This window comes from Chiloscyllium punctatum, chromosome 8, assembly GCF_047496795.1.
Source record: "Chiloscyllium punctatum isolate Juve2018m chromosome 8, sChiPun1.3, whole genome shotgun sequence".
Lineage (NCBI taxonomy): Eukaryota > Metazoa > Chordata > Chondrichthyes > Orectolobiformes > Hemiscylliidae > Chiloscyllium > Chiloscyllium punctatum.
This window is the reverse complement of record NC_092746.1, coordinates 130,229,844-130,249,700: the sequence shown is the minus strand read 5'-3', so window position 1 is coordinate 130,249,700 and position 19,857 is coordinate 130,229,844. Positions and strand designations below refer to the sequence as shown.

General features: G+C 47.1%; 1 protein-coding gene across 1 annotated transcript; it reads left to right on the top strand.

Moving 5' to 3' along the window:
- Positions 1-386: 386 nt before the first annotated feature.
- LOC140480916 (uncharacterized) lies at positions 387-11,078 on the top strand. The gene is made up of 3 exons (XM_072576501.1): positions 387-552; positions 2,770-2,868; positions 8,768-11,078. The coding sequence occupies exon 3, from the start codon at positions 8,817-8,819 to the stop codon at positions 9,999-10,001; it is 1,185 nt and encodes a 394-aa protein (XP_072432602.1). The 5' UTR covers positions 387-552; positions 2,770-2,868; positions 8,768-8,816; the 3' UTR covers positions 10,002-11,078.
- Positions 11,079-19,857: the final 8,779 nt, after the last annotated feature.

The following is a 19,857-nucleotide window of genomic DNA, read 5'->3' as shown; positions in this document are numbered from 1 at the left end:
CCTGCACTTCACCTGATGAAGCCTGTAATTTCAAATAAATGTGTTGGACTACAACCTGGTGCCTTGTGACCTCTGAGATTGTATCAGGCAAGACAGGTATGCAAGCTATTTACATGATTGACTAGAATGAATGAATGCTGATGGATGCAAGGTTTCAGATGAAACAATAGCTCAGAGTTTCAGATGAACTGTTTATGAATCAGCCCAGCTCCTCAGATTGGCTCAATCAATCAGAAAATTACAATATCTGATACTGCTTTACATTACACCTTTTCCTGAAACAGAAACTAATCTACAAGGAGGAACTAAAATATGTAAATGACATTGCTGTATCAAACTGCCCGAATTACATTGGAGGAATTGACATGTCAGTTACCTTGCTGACAAAGTAAATGACAGTGAGCCTGAGCATTTGGGAGTTTTTGAACTGTATATAAAAGGGAGACTTGGCCCAGAGGAGCTGACACTCCAGAGACAACATCAGTCCATGAAGAAGGAACGTTGGGAGAGAGAACATCAACATTGACCTTAGCTCAGCCAGCTACAACCAGGGTAATACAATCGTCTTTACCATCTAGTGCTGCCGAAGCAGATTTTAATCCAGTGTAAGAATGTAATAATTTAAGAACCGTGAGGTTACTTAGGAAATAGAGGAATAAAAACAATATACAGCATCTGTTTCAATGATAATAATCTGAACTTTTCATCTCTTTATTTTTCTGATTTATTGGTATGATTTAGTACTTTTGAAGGTCTATAATGCGAGACACTTTATTTCTTTATTCTTGAATCTTTTTTCCTGAAGAATTTGTACTGAAGAATCTGTACCTAGGTATCTTTGTACCAAAAATGCCATTGTAAGTGTTGACTTGTAAATGTTTCACTGTACTCATGTGAATACATGTGACAAGAAACCTAATTCGATTCAGTTCAAGTTAAATCACAGCCCGTGCTCAAATACATCTCATTATCAGTCAGTATGCAAGTAAATCTGAAAACCTTGTAACTTTGTTTACCTAGTTCCCAATCCCAACCATCCTGCAGCCACGTCTCAGTAATCGCTACTATCTCATAATCTCCAATTTGAATTTGTGCCTGCAGCTCATTTATTTTATTCCTTACACTCTGTGCATTTATATAGCGAACCCTTATTTGGGCCACATGCTGTAACCTGTCCCTCAGCACTGGTGCTTTATTCATCTGTGTATTCTTTCTCTTTTCCAGTTTAATCAATGTACTTATAGCTTTGCCATTAGCTGCTGTATCTGAAATAGGATTGTTGATTGTTTCTTTACTCAAACATGTTCCTTGATTTTGAAACTTCATTGACTTCAAGCATACTGGAAATTCTTTGCAAGTCTTGAAGAATTGCTATGGAACTGATTAGGTCTCTGGTTGGGATGCCCTTCAGAAGCTCAGGGCAGACTCAATGGGCTGAATGGTCTCTTTCCACACTGTAGGGATTCGATGAGTCTATGATTCTGGAGACAGACAATGGGTCTGGAAAATATCAAGCTCCCAGACTCTTCTCTCTGATGTTCCCTCTTGATCTACCCATGTCCCTCATAGAGTATTAGAGATGTACAGCACAGAAACAGACCCTTCAGTCCAACCCATCCATGCTGTCCAAATATCCTAAACTAATCTAGTCCCACCTGCCAGCACCCAGCCCATATCCCTCCAAACCCTTCCTAATCATATACCCATCCAAATGCCTCTTAAATGTTGCAATTATACAAGCCTCCACCAAATCCTCTGGCAGCTCATTCCATTCACGTACCACCCTCTGTGTGAAAAGTTGCCCCTGAGGTCCATTTTAAATCTCTCCCCTCTCACCGTAAACCTACGCCCTCTAGTTCTGGTCTCCCCCACCCCCCGGGGGAAAAGACCTTGTCTACTTACCCTATCCATGCCCCTCATGATTTGATAAACCTCTATAAGGTTACTCCTTAGCCTCTGCGCACCAGGGAAAACAGCCCCAGCCTATTCGGCCCTCTCTTATCCCTCACCTCCAGGCTGCTCCTTGACATCACCATCCCAAAGTAGGCTGCTATTTGTCACTCTACACTGATGCCATCCAGCTCTACCTCTCCACCAGCCCTCTCCAACCCTGCACCGTTGTGAAATGATCAAACAGCTTCTCGGATATCCCGGACTGGGGAGCGTAAACATTAAATGTTATGAAGACTGAAGCTGCTGAGCCTTTGACCGACCTGTTCTGTCCCCATGAGGCTCAGTGTTGTACTTTGTTTTGAAATGGTCAGCACCTTGGGATGTTTGATTATGGTTTGATTCTCAGTCCTCTGTCCTGTCACCATCAGACTGGGGAAAGCCACCTCCATGTGACCACATCATTACTGCAATTACATAGCCACCGTTTCCAGAACAACTGTAAGAATGTGTGTGTTTCTCTTAATCACCCAGTGATGTGAAATTTGACTCCTCACTTTGAAAGGATTGATTTTATCGGGAGACTGCCTTGCTCTGTGGTCTGTGTCTCTCTCACCAGCCCTGTTCTGATCTCTTCACCCCCTCCCCTTCCCTCTGTACCCCAGCCCTCCCCACTCTATGCCTCTCCCATCTGCACAACCCCCCTCCTCTCTGTCAGGCACGCCCCTCTTCCCTCTGCACATGTTCAGGAATGAATCTTGTTGCACGCAGTCCCAACCTCCTTGGGCCTGTCTGAAACACAGTGGCTCCATGTTCAGTTTCTACTCCCGGTGAGGGCCTGTTCACAAATAAAGTGTTTTTCTCTTTCTTCATTCTCAGGGTGTGGGTGTCTCTGGCTAGACCAGCATTTCCTGCCATCCCTTACTGCCCAGAGGACAGTGAGCAGTCAACCACATTGGTGTGGGTCTGGAGTCACAGGTAGGCCAGTTTCCTTCCCTAAAGGACATGACTGAACCAGGAGGGCTTTTTTGACAAATAATTCATGATCATTAGACACTTAATCCCTGATTTGTTTTTTATTGAATTCAAATTCCTCCATCTTCCATGGCAGGACTCAATCCAGGTTCCCAGAACCTTATCTGGATTAATGTTTCTCGAAATGGAGAAAGGTGACCAGTGGTGTTCCACACGGCTCAAGTGCTGGGGCCTCTGTTGTTTGTAATATACATCAATGATCTGGAAGAGGGCACTGTTGGTCTGATCAGCAAGTTTGTAGATGACAAGAAGTTTGGTGGAGTAACAGAAAGCATAGGGGACTGTCAGAGAATACAGGAGGATATAGATAGACTGGAGAGTTGGGTGGAGAAGTGGCAAATGGAATTCAATCCAGGCAAATGTGAGGTGATGCATTTTGGGAAGTCTAATTCTAGAGCGAATTATACAGTAAACAGAAGAGCCGTGGGAAAAGTTGATGAACAGAGAGATCTGGGAGTGCAGGCCCATTGTACCCTGAAGGTTGCTGCACAGGTGGATAGAGTGGTCAAGAAGGTATATGGTATACTTGTCTTCATCAGACGGGGTATTGAGTATAAGAGCTGGCAGGTCATGTTAAAGTTGTACACGACTTTGGTTTGGCCACATTTAGAATACTGTGTACAGTTCTGGTCACCACATTACCGAAAGGATGTGGACACTTTGGAAAAGGCGCAGAGAAGGTTTACAAGGATGTTGCCTGGTATGGAAGGTGCTAGCGATGAAGAGAGATTGAATAGGTTAGGATTGTTTTCATTAGAAAAAAGGAGATTGAAGGAGAACCTGATTGAGGTTTACAAAATCATCAAGGGTATAGACAGGGTGGATTGAGATAAGCTGTTTCCCAGGGTGAGGGATTCAATAACAAGAGGTCACGCGTTCAAGGTGAGAGGTGAACAGTTTAAAGGGAGATACACGTGGTAAGTACCTCACACAGAAAGTGGTGGGCATCAGGAATGTGTTGCCAGCAGAGGTGGTAGAGGCAGGCACGGTAGATTCATTTAAGATGTGTCTGGAGAGATGCCTGAGTAGGTGGGGAGCAGAGGGATAGAGATACTTAGGAATTGGGCAACAGGTTTAGACAGTGGACTTGGATCAGCTCAGGCTGGCTCCCCCCAACCCCCCTCCCCCGGTTGCTCTGATATAAATCTCTGAGCAAAGCCACCACTCACAGCCACGGTGAAAACCATCAGAAGGTGAGACACTGTTCCTGATCACTCTTCCTGCAGCCTGGAACTGGGCACTGGGTGGGGAGCACTGGGAACTGGGCACTGGGTGGGGAGCACTGGGTACTGGGGAGAGAGCATTGGGAACTGGGCACTGGGGAGAGAGCACTGGGAATTGGGCACTGGGTAGGGAGCACTGGGCACTGGGTAGGGAGCACTGGGAATTTGGAACTGGGGTCTGGGCACTGGGGCTTGAGCAGTGTGATTAGGTTTGAGGATTAGGACTGGGATTGGGATTGGGATTGCAGATTGAGATTGCGGGTAGAGGATTGGGATTGGGGATTGGGGTTTGGAATTGGACACTGGGTGTGTTCTCGGAATGCCTGGAACCTCTTGACCCACATTGTACAGAACCATGTTCAACCAACAGCCCCCAGTGTAATGTGCAGTCGAGAGTAATCTGAGTTTTACTCTGTATCTAACCCCGTGCTGTCCCTATCTTGGGAGTGTTTGATGGGGGACAGTGTAGCTAGATCTTTACTCTGTATCTGACCCCCTGTTTCACTGAGTCAGGAGCATTTGAGGGGGGAAGAGTGTAGAGGCAGCTTTACTCTGTAATACTCAGGGACAGTATAGAGCGCGCTTCAGTCTGATACTGGGGAACAGTGTAGAGGGAGCATCACGCTGTTACTGGGGGGGACAGTGTAGAGGGAGCTTCACTCTGTTACTGTGGGGACAGTGTAGAGGGAGCTTCACTCTGTTACTCGGGGACAGTGTAGAGGAAGCTTCACTCTGTTACTCGGGGACAGTGTAGAGGGAGCTTCACTCTGTTACTGGGGGGACAGTGTAGAGGAAGCTTCATTCTGTTACTGGGGACAGTGTAGAGAGAGCTTCACTCTGTTACTCGGGGGACAGTGTAGAGGGAGCTTCACTCTGTTACTGGGGGACAGTGTAGAGGGAGCTTCACGCTGTTACTGGTGGGGGGAACAGTGTAGAGGAAGCTTCACTCTGTTCCTGTGGGGACAGTGTACAGGGAGCTTCACTCTGTTACTGGGGGGGGGACAGTGTAGAGGAAGCTTTATGCTGTTACTGTGGGGACAGTGTAGAGGGAGCTTTATGCTGTTACTGAGGGTGAAAGTGTAGAGGAATCTTCACTCGGTTACTAGGGGACAGAGTACAGGGAGCTTCACTCTGTTACTGATGGACACATACTGTGTGTGGGTGTGTGGGTGTGTGGGTGTGAGCGGGCGTGTGGGTATGTATGTGGGGGTGTGGGTGTGTGTGTGGGGGTGTGGGGGCATGGGTATGGGTGTGGGGGTGTGGGGGGGTGTGGGGGGCGTGGGGAGGCGTGGGTGTGGGGGTGTGTGGGGGGGTGTAGAGGTGAACAGTTTAAGGGAGATACACGTGGTAAGTACCTCACACAGAAAGTGGTGGGCATCAGGAATGTGTTGCCAGTCGAGGTGGGAGAGGCAGGCACGGTAGATTCATTTAAGGTGAGTCTGGACAGATGCCTGAGTAGGTGGGGAGCAGAGGGATACAGATGCTTAGGGATTGGGCGACAGGTTTAGACAGTGGACTTGGATCAGCTCAGGCCTGGAGGGCCGAAGGGCCAGCTCCTGGGCTGTAAATTTTCTTTGTTCTTTCTTCTTTAACTCAGCAAGAATAGCAAGAGGCCTTTGACTGCAAACATTTCTTACTCATGCATTTATCCAAATATCTTTTAAATGTTGTAACTGTACCCGCATCCACCACTTCCTCTGGAAGTTCATTCCACATGTGAACTACACGGAGTCTAAAATAAATTGCCCCAATATCCTTTTTATACCTTTCTTCTCTCACCTTAAAAATATGCCGCCTGGTCTTGAAATTCCTCACTCGACAGAAAAGATATCTGCCATTCACTTTATCTATGACCCCTCATTATTTTATAAACCTGTATAAAGTCACCTCTCAAGTCACCTTTGCCCCAGTGAAAGCAGCTCCTGCCTATCCAGCCTCTCCTGGTAACGCAAGCCCTCACTTCCCAGCAACATACTGGTAAATTGCTTCTGAACTCTCTCTCTCTCTCTCTCTCTGAAAGAAGGCAAGGCAGTGGCAGTCTGGAGACTGGACCTCTATGTTGCAGAGGCTGAACGGCAACTCTTCGACACCACGTCCTAATTCCCCCTTGACTGCGACCCCACCGTGACCCATCAGACCAAAATCACTCACACTATCTGAGCACTCATCACCTCCGGTGATTTTCCCTCCATTGCCTCCAAACACATAGTTCACCCCCCCCGCACTGCCCAGTTCTACCGGTACCCCAAGATCTACAAGTCCAACTACCCCGGCTGACCCATTGTCTTTGCATGTTTCTACCCCTCAGAACTCATCTCATCCCACTTCGACTCCATCCTCTGTCCTTTAGTTCAGGCACTTCTCACCTACATCAGTGACATCAACCACATCCTCCATTTCTTCAGTAACTCTCGGTTCCCTGGTCCCCAGCACTTTATCTTCACTATGGATGTGCAGTCCTTATACACATCCATACTCCACAAGGATGGCCTCCAGGCAACACTCCCTTGGACTTTACCTTTAAGAGTATAAGTCCTGATAAGATTTACTTTCCTACAATGCAGCACCTCACATTTATCTGAATTAAACTCCATCTGCCACTTCTCAGCCCATTGGCCCATCTGGTCCAGATCTGTTGTAATCTGAGGTAACCCTCTTCGTTGTCCACTACACCTCGAATTTTGGTGTCATTTGTAAACTTACTAACTGTACCTCTTATGCTCACATCCAAATCATTTACATAAATGATGAAAAGTAGAGGGCCCAGCACCGATCCTTGTGACACTCCACTGGTCACAGGCCTCCAGTCTGAAAAACAACCCTCCACCACAATCTTCTGTCATCTACCTTTGAGCCAATTCTGTATCCACATGGATAGTTCTCCCTGTATTCCATGAGGTCTAACTTTGCGAACCCATGGGGACCTTGTTGAATGCCTTACTGAAGTCCATATAGATCACATCTATCCCTCTGCCCTCATCAGTCCTCTTTGTTATTTCTTCAAGAAACTCAATCAAGTTTGTGAGACATGATTTCCCACACACAAAGCCATGTTGACTATCCCGAATCAGGCCTTGCCTTTCCAAATACATGTACATCCTGTCCCTCAGGATTCCCTCCAACAACTTGCCCACCACCGAGGTCAGGCTCACTGGTCTATAGTTCCTGGCTTGTCCTTACCACCCTTCTTAAACAGTGGCACCACATTCGCCAACCTCCAGTCTTCTGGCACCTCACCTGTGACTATCGGTGATACAAATATCTCAGTAAGAGGCCCAGCAATCACTTCTCTAGCTTCCCACAGAGTTCTCGCGTACACCTGATCAGGCCTTGAGGATTTATCCACCTTTATGCGATTCAAGACATCCAGCACTTTTTCCTCTGTCAAAGCTGAGAGGATGTTTCCCTCATGCGAGAGTCCAGAACCAGAGGACACTGTTTTAGAAAAAAATGGGCACTAATTTAAGACATGAGAAGGAATTTCCTCTCGGAGAGTTCTGGGTCTTTGGAACTCCTTGCCACAGAAAGCTGCAGCAGCCGTGTATATTTAAGACTGAGGGAGATAGATTTTTTTTTTTGGGATTGAAGGGTTACAGGGAAAGTGCAGGAACGTTGGATCAGCTATGATCCTATTGAACGGTACAGCAGGGTCAAGGGGCTGAGTGGTCTCCTCAGAGAGCTAGGAGAAAGTGAGGACTGCAGATGCTGGAGCTCAGAGCTGAAAAATGTGTTGCTGGAAAAGCGCAGCATCCAAAGAGCAGGAGAATCGATGTTTCGAGCATAAGCCCTTCTTCAGGAATTCCTGAAGAGAGCTTCAGTGCAGAGGGATTTGGGTGTCCTTTTGCATCAATCATAGAAAACTAGGATTCAGCTTCAGCAGGTAATAAGGAAGGCCAATGGAATGTTGCCATGTATTGATAAAGGGATGGAGTGTGTAAGTAGGGGAGTGTTGCTGCAATTGTACAAGGTATTAGTGAGACTGCACCTGAACCATTGTGGAGAGTTCCTCCTTTATTTGAGGAACATTGGAGGCAGTTCAGAGAAGGGTCGCTAGATTGATTCCAGACATCAGGGGTTTCCAAACATGCAGAGATTGAGCAGTTTAGGCTCATTCTCTCTGGAGTTTAGAAGAATGAGAGGCGATCTCACTGAGGTCTATAATCTGCTAAAGGGGATTGACAAAGTCGATACAGAGAGGATATTTCCTCACATGGCTATCTAGAATGTGAGGTGATAGCTTTAGGATAAGGGGTAGCAGATTTAAAACAGAGGGAGGGAGGAATTACTTTGCTCAAAGGGTCATGATTCTGTGGAATTCCCTCCCCCCCATCCCCACCCCCACCCCCCGCTCCCCCCCCGCCCCACTGAGTACGGTGGATGCTGGGACATTAGTAAATTTAAGGAGGAGACAGATAAATGTTTATTTATTATTGGGTTGTATGGTTATGGAGAGCAGGCAGGGAAGTGAAGTCGAGGCTGAGAATGAAATCAGCTGTGATCATTTCAAAGGTGGAGCAGATTCAAGGGGCTGAATGGCCTACATGTGCTCCCAGTTCTTAAGGTCTTCACTCTCCCCGATACATTGTGGAGTCATAAATAACTTTTATCTTTTTTTTCAGAGACAACTGAAGGAAACGACCATCCGAACACAGTGCTCAGCCCATCAGTATGGCAGGAACAGCAGTAGATTCCCTGGAACTGGCAAAAGCCAGCACCGAGGTTGCAACTGCAGTGGTTGCAGTGAGAAATGCGATGTCAGTTGTTGAGAGTTTAGGAAAATTCGCCTCTGCTGCTGGAGCGGTAGGAGCCATCTTTGGGGTAGCAGCAGCAATTGTTAAACTTGCTATGGGTAATGTGGAGAGTGAGGAGCTGAGATATATGAAGGAGCAGTTCCAGATAGTCAGGAACCAGCTGGATATCATTTCAGGTCAGATTCAGCAAGTGCTTCAGGCTATCGAACAAAGTACAGTTAATAATCAGTACTTCCCCGTTGAGGAGAATCTGAAAAACCAATTCAGGAAGTACATGGACATCCTGAACGCAAATCCGGAATACCGGGAGAATGAGAAAGAAGAATTCCTCACACACTTCGATGAGACTAAAGGTGACCAGAACCTTCACACTCTCTATGATGCAGTGATGGGGTATTCTGCCATCTTTGGCAAACCCATTCTGGAAACTGCCATGGAATATGACCAGAGGAACCGGCGTCTGATGGAGGGGCTCTGCTGCCGCCTCAAAGAGCTCTTCTGTATTGGCCTGATTGCCCTGGTGGGTCACTCTGCTATCACTGGGACCGATGTAGAGGCATTAAAGAGAGAGTGGAATGAGAAAATGGGCAAAGTAGAGAATAAAATGAAATCCATGATAGATAAGTGCATCAATGAGTTTGCTGAGCAGGCAGAAATAGATGTTGAGAAAATGATAATTGAAAAGGGTGGAAGAAATAACTGTGAATGTGTAAGTTACATTCTCAATGGTTTATCAAAGAAATATGACTGGGTTAAATGGTCTGTACGGGTCTATAACTCTGTCAGTGGCTTCGACAATCACTGTGTCATTGGCCCCAATTATTTTCACTTTTTCAGACGCAATGGGGTTAATGCTGTTGTCTCCTATGCAATTGATCCAAAACCAATTAATGAGAGTTCCATAAAGCAGTTAATGAAGGGGAAAGATGGCTGGTCTGATGCAAGAAAAGTTGCAGAACATGTGGACAATAACCTTCCCTCTGGGTATGTTGTCCATGTAGTGAGACGCTTCAAGGGTCTGTGGTACCACAGTAACTTTCCTGCAAGTTGTCATTTCTGGGAAAATTACTCAGGTGTCACCCTGTGTGTCCATTCCACATAAAGATCCTCCTGAGTTTTCCAGTTCCTCCTCCCCTGAGTTGATGCTGCTGTGCTTCAGGGGATGAGGTTTTGATTTTTGGATACATTACTCTATCATTGATCAGCATCTATTCCACAAGAAAGTAATGAAATCTTCAATCAATTCTCTGAAGTTTGATTACGTATTTGACCACTTATCTCTCCCTGACTATGATACACCCAACAGCAAGTTTGTCTCTTTTGTCCTTTTGTGTAATTGGTAAAAAGCTATATTCATTTGATGATCTCTCCAAGATGGCGTTCCCTCCTCACTGTGATAATTGATTCTTTGATCAATATTGTGAAACCTCTTTTCTCTTCCATCCCTCTCTCTATCTCACCTGAATGCCCAATAATGTGATGCTGCTAGTCATGTCTATCTTTCAGACAAGTCTCAGTTACAGCTCTGACATCATACTCCTACAAGGAGCATGCTCCTGTGTCTGTTCAGATCGAACCCATCCAACTTAGACAGGGCCCACCGTCTCTAGAATTGAAAGCTTGGTTTCCTGCACCATCTCTCCAGTGACACATTGATCTACTCTACCCTTCCATTCTCATACTATCTACTCCATGACACGAAGAAACACCCAGAGGTTGCTATCTTTAAAGGTCTGCCTTTCAATTTCCAACCTAACTCCCTCTGTCTACTTGCAGGACCTCATTTCTCTTTCTCCCTCTGATCACTGGTCCCAATATGGACCATAAATTCCAGCTGATCACTGTTCCCCCTCCCAGTGCCTTTCAGTTATTCCATGACAAATCAGGGTCTGGCACCCAGGAGGCAACACATCGATACATCACGGCTTTGAAATGCCCTCACAAGTGACTCCCCGATCACTACCGCCCTTCCACACTTCTTCCTCCCTCACCCTCACCCTGAGTATCTGGAACACCCACAATGCCATGGCATTGGCTCTGGCCGGGCTCCACAAATGAACCATCATTTTGGTTTGCAATTGACCTACATTTGGGGAACTCCCTCTTGACCTGCCTGGTCCCCTTCTTCTGTCTGGTCGCCCCTTCACCCTGTCCTGACACTTCCTTAAGCTGGGGGAAGTTGGGGGGGGGGGGGGGGGTGGGGGTGGGTGGGGGAGGGGGGGTGGGGTGTAGGGGGAAGGGTTGAGGAGGAGGGGTGACCACATCCTGAAATGCATTACCCACAATTCTTCCACCTGGTGAATGCCCCATGCTCCACCCAGCTGCTCCTGTATCCAAAGGTCAGGCTCACACTGCTCCAGTCAGAGGCACTTCCTGGACATACTCACCCAAGGTACAGGAACCATCTCGGATTTCAGGAATGGGATAACCATGAACCTCGACTCCCCAGTCGGACCTTCACAGAATAGAAAATCTTCCTTTTAATTTACACTTACACTTACTGAAGGATTGACCAGACAAATGCTATTCCTGTTTCTGCTCCAGTCCCACTCAGGTCCACGATCAGACTCTCGGCTCCCCACCCCCTCCCCTCAGTGACACTGTCACAGGGTCCCCACCCCCTCAGTGACACTGTCACAGGGTCCCCACCCCCTCAGTGACACTGTCACAGTGTCCCCACCCCCTCCCCTCCGTGACACTGTCACAGGGTCCCCACCCCCTCCCCTCAGTGACACTGTCACAGGGTCCCCACCCTCCCCTCAGTGACACTGTCACAGGGTCCCCACCCTCCCCTCAGTGAATCTCACTGCCTGACTGAGCTGTTATTTTCAGACACTGACTTACTGCTTTCCATTTGGGATTATGTCTGAGTGGGCCCATTCATCCTAAAGCAGACCGGAGTTGTTAATGCTGTGGAGAGTATTGAGAGAGTAGAGAGAGTTCGGAAAGCCCATTCACTTATCACTGCCAAATGACAAGGCTCCATTGGGAATCTCCACATTGCTAGATTGCAGTGGTACCATACTGTATGGTACATTGGACGGACAGTGTCCTGTGTCTAATACACTGTTTATCCTTGATAGAGTGATAGAGATGTACAGCATGGAAACAGACCCTTCGGTCCCACCCGTCCATGCCGACCAGATATCCCAATCCAATCTAGTCCCACCTGCCAGTGAGGATCTAAAATTTGAATTTAGGCAATTTGAATTTATGTAGATTTTTATTTACTCAAAATGGTTTCTTGATTTAAAAGAATACTATAAAATGGCCCGTGAACCTGTACTGCTGATTTACAGAACTAAGCTGAAATTCAAAGATAAGAGGACAATAGAGTTTTCAAAAGCTGAATACTGACACATTAATTGATCATTTGAGCTAACCTTGAACCAGTATATAAATTTACATAAATAAGATATCTTTTACCATCGAATCCCATTGGATTAGCCTGTCTTCAATCATGTCACCTTATTATGGTTGATTGGACCTTTCTTGGAATGAAGAACCCTTTCCCAAGAAATATCATTGGATTAACTTGCTGTAAATCATGTCACCTTATTATATGTGATTGGTCTTTCTTGTAATTAAGGCTGTACTATTTCTTAATATAATGTGTAATTTTCGAATGTAATTGTGCAACTTCACCACAGAACACAGAAGCTTCAATCTCTGTGTTGCTGGATAGAATTGCATCAAGGTTCCTTCATTCAATAAACTAATGACCCTTGCTTTTTGAATAGACCACATTTGTCGATTCTTTTGACCGAACTCGAACCAAGAGGCCCCTCACCATCTGAGGAGCAGGAAAATTGACGTTTCAGGCAAAAGCCCTTCATCAGGTATATGAAGGGCTTTTGCAAAATGTCAATTTTCCTGCACCTTGGAAGCTGCCTAAAATGCTGTGTCATATACCTCTCCACCTCTCTAATCTCGTGTTGGAGAGGTAGTCGTTGGTGTCTGAATCTGACAGAGTGGGCGCTGTATTAGAGTGGAGATGTCACTCCAGCAGACTTGTACTAGCTGGGTGGTGAGGGGGGGGGTGGGGGGGTGGTGGAGGGGGGGGTTGGGGGGGTGGTGGAGGGGGGGGTGGGGGGGTGGTGGAGGGGGGGGGTGGGGGGGTGGTGGTGGTGGGGTCGTTGGGGGGGTGGTGGAGGGGGTGGTGGGGGGGGGGGGGGAGGGTGGTTTGAAAAATGTGGTGCTGGAAAAACACAGCAGGCCAGGCAGCATCCGAGGAGCAGGAGAATCGACGTTTGGTGAAGGGGGGGCAGGAGGGTAACGATGCTGTACACAACCGGGAGCAGCACATACAGAAGGTCCTGACCAGGGCTACAATACCCACAAGAACAGAAATAAGGGGTATCAGACCGTGGAGCAGAGCTGTGCCCCGTGAGCCAAGCCAGGATGTTGCCCAGCTCCACAAGTTCCAATGGGACTCCTGTCCATGTAGGATAGCAGCAGCCTATCAGATGTGGTGCGCCAGGTCAGTTATATTTTCACTGATCTCAGAAATGTGGGTACAGCAGTCTACGCCAATGAGGGCGCATGTGCCCCCTTTTTCAACCAGCAAGTAGTCCAGGGCCATTCGATTTTCATTCAGCTGGGCAAACATATCAGCCGTGGCATTCACCATCTTCTCTGGTGTGGGAGCCAGCTGATGTACCTCTATGTCCAGGCGCAGGGTTGGGTACGTGGGCACAAATAGGGAGAGAACCTTGTCTGGGCCAGTTAGGGTGTATTTGCTGCAGGTAATAAGCTCCTGGAGGGGAGAGGACTGGGAATGGTCAATGAGTGGTCCCACGTACCTGATGAAACAGCTCCCAGTCCCTAACATTGGCAGCCCAGCCAGGGGTATACCTTCTGGCTGCAGACAAAATAAGTGCCGCTGTATGTTTTCAGGTGGTAGGTTTGGTCTCCTGTCCTGATGGTAGTGAAACTGGAATTGTGGGCAAACTTGTTCATTTGGGGGTGGGGGGAGGCGCGGGGTGCAATTCACAATGCTGCCCTCTGCCATGGGCCGGTGCATTGCGGAGGTCAGGAGCAGGGAGTTGGGGCATTAGCTGGGGCAGATGGCTGGCTTCTTGACAAGCAGATATTCCCTATGGATGGTCCTGTCCAGTGGTATCAGTGATGATCAATGCTGGGGGTTCATGTGAGAGGTTATGGGCTGGGGTGAACCACCTAGTCAATTTGTCAAGCTGGTACTCTGTGGATTTCCAGCGGTCTGGGCTATTCGTTATGTGAATGGCCGGTTTGGTTGCAGACTGAGCATCGTGACCTCAGGGTGACCTGTCTGGGTCCAGCCATTCTGCCATCTCTGCAACGTTAAAAGGGACTGTGGCTAGAGGAATGTTCCCGTGGGAATGAGCAGGCTTTGATCACAGACCCAGCAGCTGGTCTGGTTCACCCTCTGAGCCATGTGAAGGAAGGTGTTCGACTGCAGCTCATTGGCAGTGAATTAAGTGCCTTGTTCTGCGTCTCCTGTTACCAATCCATAGTGATGTGCAGGTCAGACCGAGGGTCATATCCCGATAGTTGCGGCGATCAACTGGATCCCTCCATAGTGTCCGGAGCTGTATCTTGTCTGGCTCAGACTTCCTTCTGTGAAGCTGGATCCCTCTGCAGTGTCCGAGCTGTATCATGTCTGGCTCGGTCATCCCTCTGTGGAGTTGGATCCCTCTTGCACTGGGTCGGGTGTGTCCATTCCAGTGTCCCTTGGATATTGCGTGCAAATCCCATCTCCTTCCTATTGGAAAGATGTTGTGAAAGTTGAAAGGGTTCAGAAAAGATTTACAAGGATGTTGCCAGATTGGAGGGTTTGGGCTATATAGAGAGGCTGAATAGGCTGGGGCTGTTTTCTCTGGAGCGTTGGAGGCTGAGGGGTGACCATATAGAGGTTTATAAAATCATGAGGGGCATGGATAGGGTAAAGAGACAAGGTCTTTTCCCTGGGGTGGGGGAGTCCAGAGTTTAGGTCTCTCTTATATTTTTACCCTCTCACCCTAAACCTATGCCCTCTAGTTCTGGACTCGCCAACCCCAGGGAAAAGACTTTGCCTATTTACCCTCTCCATGCCCCTCATAATTTTGTAAACCTCTGTTAGGTCACCCCTCAGTCTCTGACGCTCCAGGGAAAACAGCCCCAGCCTATTCAGCCTCTCCCTGTAGCTCAAATCCTCCAACCCTGGCAACATCCTTGTAAATCTTTTCTGAACCCTTTCAAGTTTCACAACATCTTTCTGATAGGAAGGAGACCAGAACTGCATGCAATATTCCAACAGTGGCCAAACCAATGTCCTGTAGAGCCGCAACATGACCTCCCAACTCCTGTACTCAGTACTCTGACCAATAAAGGAAAGCATACCAAACACCTTCTTCACTATCCTACCTACCTGCGACTCCACTTTCAAGGAGCTATAAACCTACACTCCAAGGTCTCTTTGTTCAGCAACACATCCCAGGACCTTACCATTAAGTGTATAAGTCCTGCTAAGATTTGCTTTCCCAAAATGCAGCACCTCACATTTATCTAAATTAAACTCCATCTGACACTTCTCAGCCCATTGGCCCATCTAGTCAAGATCCTGTTGTAATCTGAGGTAACCTTCTTCACTGTCCACTACACCTCCAATTTTGGTGTCATCACCAAACTTACTAACTGTACCTCTTATGCTCACACCCAAGTCATTTATATAAATGATGAAAAGTAGAGGACCCAGCACCGATCCTTGTGGCACTCCACTGGTCACAGGCCTCCAGTCTGAAAAACAACCCTCCACCACCACCCTCTGTCTTCTACCTTTGAGCCAGTTCTGTATCCAAATGGCTAGTTCTCCCTGTATTCCATGAGATCTAACCTTGATAACCAGTCTCCCATGGGGAACCTTGTGAAATGCCTTACTGAACTCCGTATTGATCACATGTATCCCTCAGCCCTCATCAAACCTCTTTGTTACTTCTTCAAAAAACTCATTCAATTTGTGAGATATGATTTCCCACACATAAAGCCATGTTGACTATCCCTAATTAGAACTTGCCTTTCCAAATACATGTACATCCAGTCCCTCAGGATTCCTGATATCTATAAGGAGACTTGGTTGAGGCAAGGACATGATTGGCAACTAAATATCCCAGGATATGGATGCTTCAGGCGGGATAGAGAGGGAGGTAAAAGGGGTGGAGGAGTGACATTACTGGTCAGAGAGGATATCACAGCTGTGCTGAAGGAGGGCACGATGGAGGGCTCGAGCAGTGAGGCAATATGGGCAGAGCTCAGAAATAGGAAGGGTGCAGTAACAATATTGGGGCTGTACTACAGGCCTCCCAACAGCGAGCGTGAGGTAGAGGTACAAATATATAAACAGATGATGGAGAGATGTCGGAGCAACAGGCTGGTGGAGATTTTAATTTTCCCAACATTGACTGGGATTCACTTAGTGTTAGAGGTCTAGATGGAGCAGAATTTGTAAGGAGCATCCAGGAGGGGTTTCTAGAGCAGTTTGTAAATAGTCCAACTCAGGAAGGGGTCAGACTGGACCTGGTGTTGGGGAATGAGCCCAGCCACGTGGTTGAAGTTTCATCAGCGGATTACTTTGGGAATAGTGACCACAAATCCATAAGTTTTAGAATATTCATAGACAAAGACAGGACTGGTCCTAAAGGAAGATTGCTAAATTGGGGGAAGGCCAACTATACCAAAATTCGGCAGGAGCTGGGGAATGTGGATTGGGAGCAGCTGTTTGATGGTAAATCTACATTCGATATGTGAGAGGCTTTAAAAGGGAGGTTGATTGGAGCTCAGGAGAGATATGTTTCTGTGAAAATAAGATATAGAAATGACAAATTAGGGAACCGTGGATGAGAGGTGAAATTGTGAGACTAGCTGAGAGGAAAAAGGATGTTTACATAAGGTCTAGGTGACTGAAGACAGACGGAGCTTTGGAAGAATATCGGGAATGTCGGACCAATCTGAAATGAGGAATTAAGAGAGGGCTAAAAGAGGTCATGAGATATCCCCGAGCACATTTAAGGAAAATTCCAAAGCCTTTTATTCATCTATAAGGAGCGAGCGGGTAGCGAGGGAAAGGGTTGGCCCACTCAAGGATAAAGGAGGGAAGATATGCATGGAGTCAGGGAAAATGGGCGAGATTCTTAATGAGTACTTTGCGTCGGTATTCACCAAGGAGAGGGACATGACGGATGTTGAGGTGATGGATAGATATTTGAGTACTCTTTGGTCAAGTCTGCAAAAGGAGGGAGGAAGTGTTGGATATTGATCCTAGGTTACTGAGGGAAGTGAGAGAGGAAATAGCTGGGGAATTAACAGATATCTTTGCAGCATCCTTGAATACAGGGGCAGACCCAGAGGACTGGAGAATTGCTAATGTTGATTCTCTTGTTTAAGAAGGGTAGTAGGGATAATCCAGATAATTAAAGACTGGTAAGACTCATGTCAGTGGTAGGGAGGTTGCTGGAGAAGATACTGAAGGATAGGGTATATACCCATTTGGAAGGGTTTATCAGTGATAGGCAACATGGTTTTGTGCGGGGAAGGTCATGTCTTACAAACCTAATAGAATTCTTTGAAGAGGTGACAAAGTTGATTGATGAGGGAAGGGATGTAGGTGTCATATACATGGACGTTAGTGAGGCATTTGATAAGGTTCCCCATGGTAGGCTGATGATGAAGGTGAAGTCGCACGAGGGGCCCAGGGTGTTCTAGTGAGATGGATAGAGAACTGGCTGGGCAGCAGGAGACAGAGAGTCGGAGTGGAAGGGGCCCTCTCCAAATGGAGACCTGTGACCAGTGATGTTCCACGGGGATCCGTGATGGGAATACTGTTGTTTGGGATCTACATCAATGATTTGGAGGAAGGTGTAGGTTACCTCATTAGCAAGTTTGTAGATGACACTAATATTGGTGGAGCAGCAGATAGTGAAGGAGACTGTCAGAGGATACAGCAGAATATTGATAGCTTGGAGAGTTGGGCAGAGAAATGGCAGATGGAGTTCAATCCAGGCAAATGCGAAGTGATTATGAAACTTATGAAACATTACGAAACCTGCAATTCCAGAGCAAACTACACAGTGGGTGGAAAATCCCTGGGGAAAATCAATATACAGAGAGATCTGGGTGTTCAGGTCCTACTCAGAAGGGAAGGGTGGAGAAGAGCAGAGCAATAATAATTGGGGACTCGATAGTTCGGGGCACAGATAGGCGGTTTTGTGGGAACGAGAGAGACTCACGTTTGGTATGTTGCCTCCCAGGTGCAAGGGTACGTGATGTCTCTGATCGTGTTTTCCGGGTCCTTAAGGGGGAGGGGGAGCAGCCTGAAGTCGTGGTCCATATTGGCACCAATGACATAGGTAGGAGTGCTGAGGATGTTAGACAGGCTTTTAGGGAGCTAGGTTGGAAGCTCAGAGTTAGAACGAACAGAGTTGTTGTCTCTGGTTTGTTACCCGTGCCACGTGATAGAGAGTCGAGGAATAGGGAGAGAGAAGAGTTAAATGCGTGGCTACAGGGATGGTGCAGGAGGGAGGGATTTCGGTATTTGGATAACTGGGGTTCTTTCTGGGGAAGGTGGGACCTCTATAGACAGGATGGTCTGCACCTGAACCTGAGGGGCACCAGTATCCTTGGGGGGAGGTTTGCTAGTGCTCTTGGGGGGGGTTTAAACTAACTCTGCAGGGGCATGGGAACCCAGACTGTAACTTTAGGGTGCAGGACCTGGAGTGTAGGGAGGGTAGGAATATGGTATCAATCTTAAAGGATCGTGCCTGTAAACAGAAGAGTGGCTTGAAGTGTGTATACTTTAATGCCAGAAGTATACGAAATAAGGTAGGTGAACTCGCAGCGTGGGTTGGTACCTGGGACTTCGATGTTGTGGCTATTACGGAGACATGGCTAGATCAGGGACAGGATTGGCTGTTGCAGGTTCCAGGGTTTAAATGTTTTAGTAGGGTCAGAGGTGGGGGTAAAAGAGGGGGGGGTGTGGCTTTGCTTGTCAAAGATAGTATTACAGCGGTGGAAAGGAAGATGGATGAAGATTTGCCATCTGAGGTAGTTTGGGTTGAGGTTAGGAATAGGAGAGGTGAGGTCACCCTGTTAGGAGTCTTTTACAGGCCTCCTAATAGTCCTAGAATCGTTGAAGAAAGGATTGCGAAGATGATTCAGGAGAAGAGTGACAGTAATAGGGTGATTGTTATGGGAGACTTTAACTTTCCTGATATTGATTGGGAAAGCTATAGCTCAAGTTCGTTAGATGGGTCAGTGTTTGTGCAATGTGTGCAGGAGAGTTTCCTGACACAATATGTAGATAAGCCAACAAGAGGTGAGGCCATACTGGATTTGGTTCTGGGTAACGAACCAGGCCAGGTATTAGAACTAGAGGTAGGTGAGCACTTTGGGGACAGTGACCACAATTCGGTGATTTTTACTCTAGTGATGGAGAGGGATAAGTGTGTACTACAGGGCAAGAGTTATAGCTGGGGGCAGGGAAATTATGATGCGTTGAGGCATGACTTAGGATGTGTGGATTGGAAAAGTAGATTCCAAGGCAAGAGCGTAATTGATATGTGGAACTTGTTCAAGGAGCAACTATTGAGTGTCCTTGATAAGTACGTACCTATCAGGCAGGGAGGAAAGGGTCGTGTGAAGGAGCCGTGGTTTAATAAGGAGTTGGAATCCCTTGTTAAATGGAAGAGGGCGGCCTTTGTAAAGATGAGGCGTGAAGGTTCAATAGGGGCGATTGAGAGTTATAAGGTAGCCCGGAAGGACCTGAAGAGAGAGCTAAGAGCAGCAAGGAGGGGACATGAAAGGTCCTTAGTTGGTAGGATTAGGGAAAACCCTAAGGCTTTCTATAGGTATGTTAGGAATAAAAGAATGACTAGGGAAGGAATAGGTCCAATCAAGGATAGTAATGGGAAGTTGCGTGTGGAGGCTGAAGAGATTGGGGAGGCGCT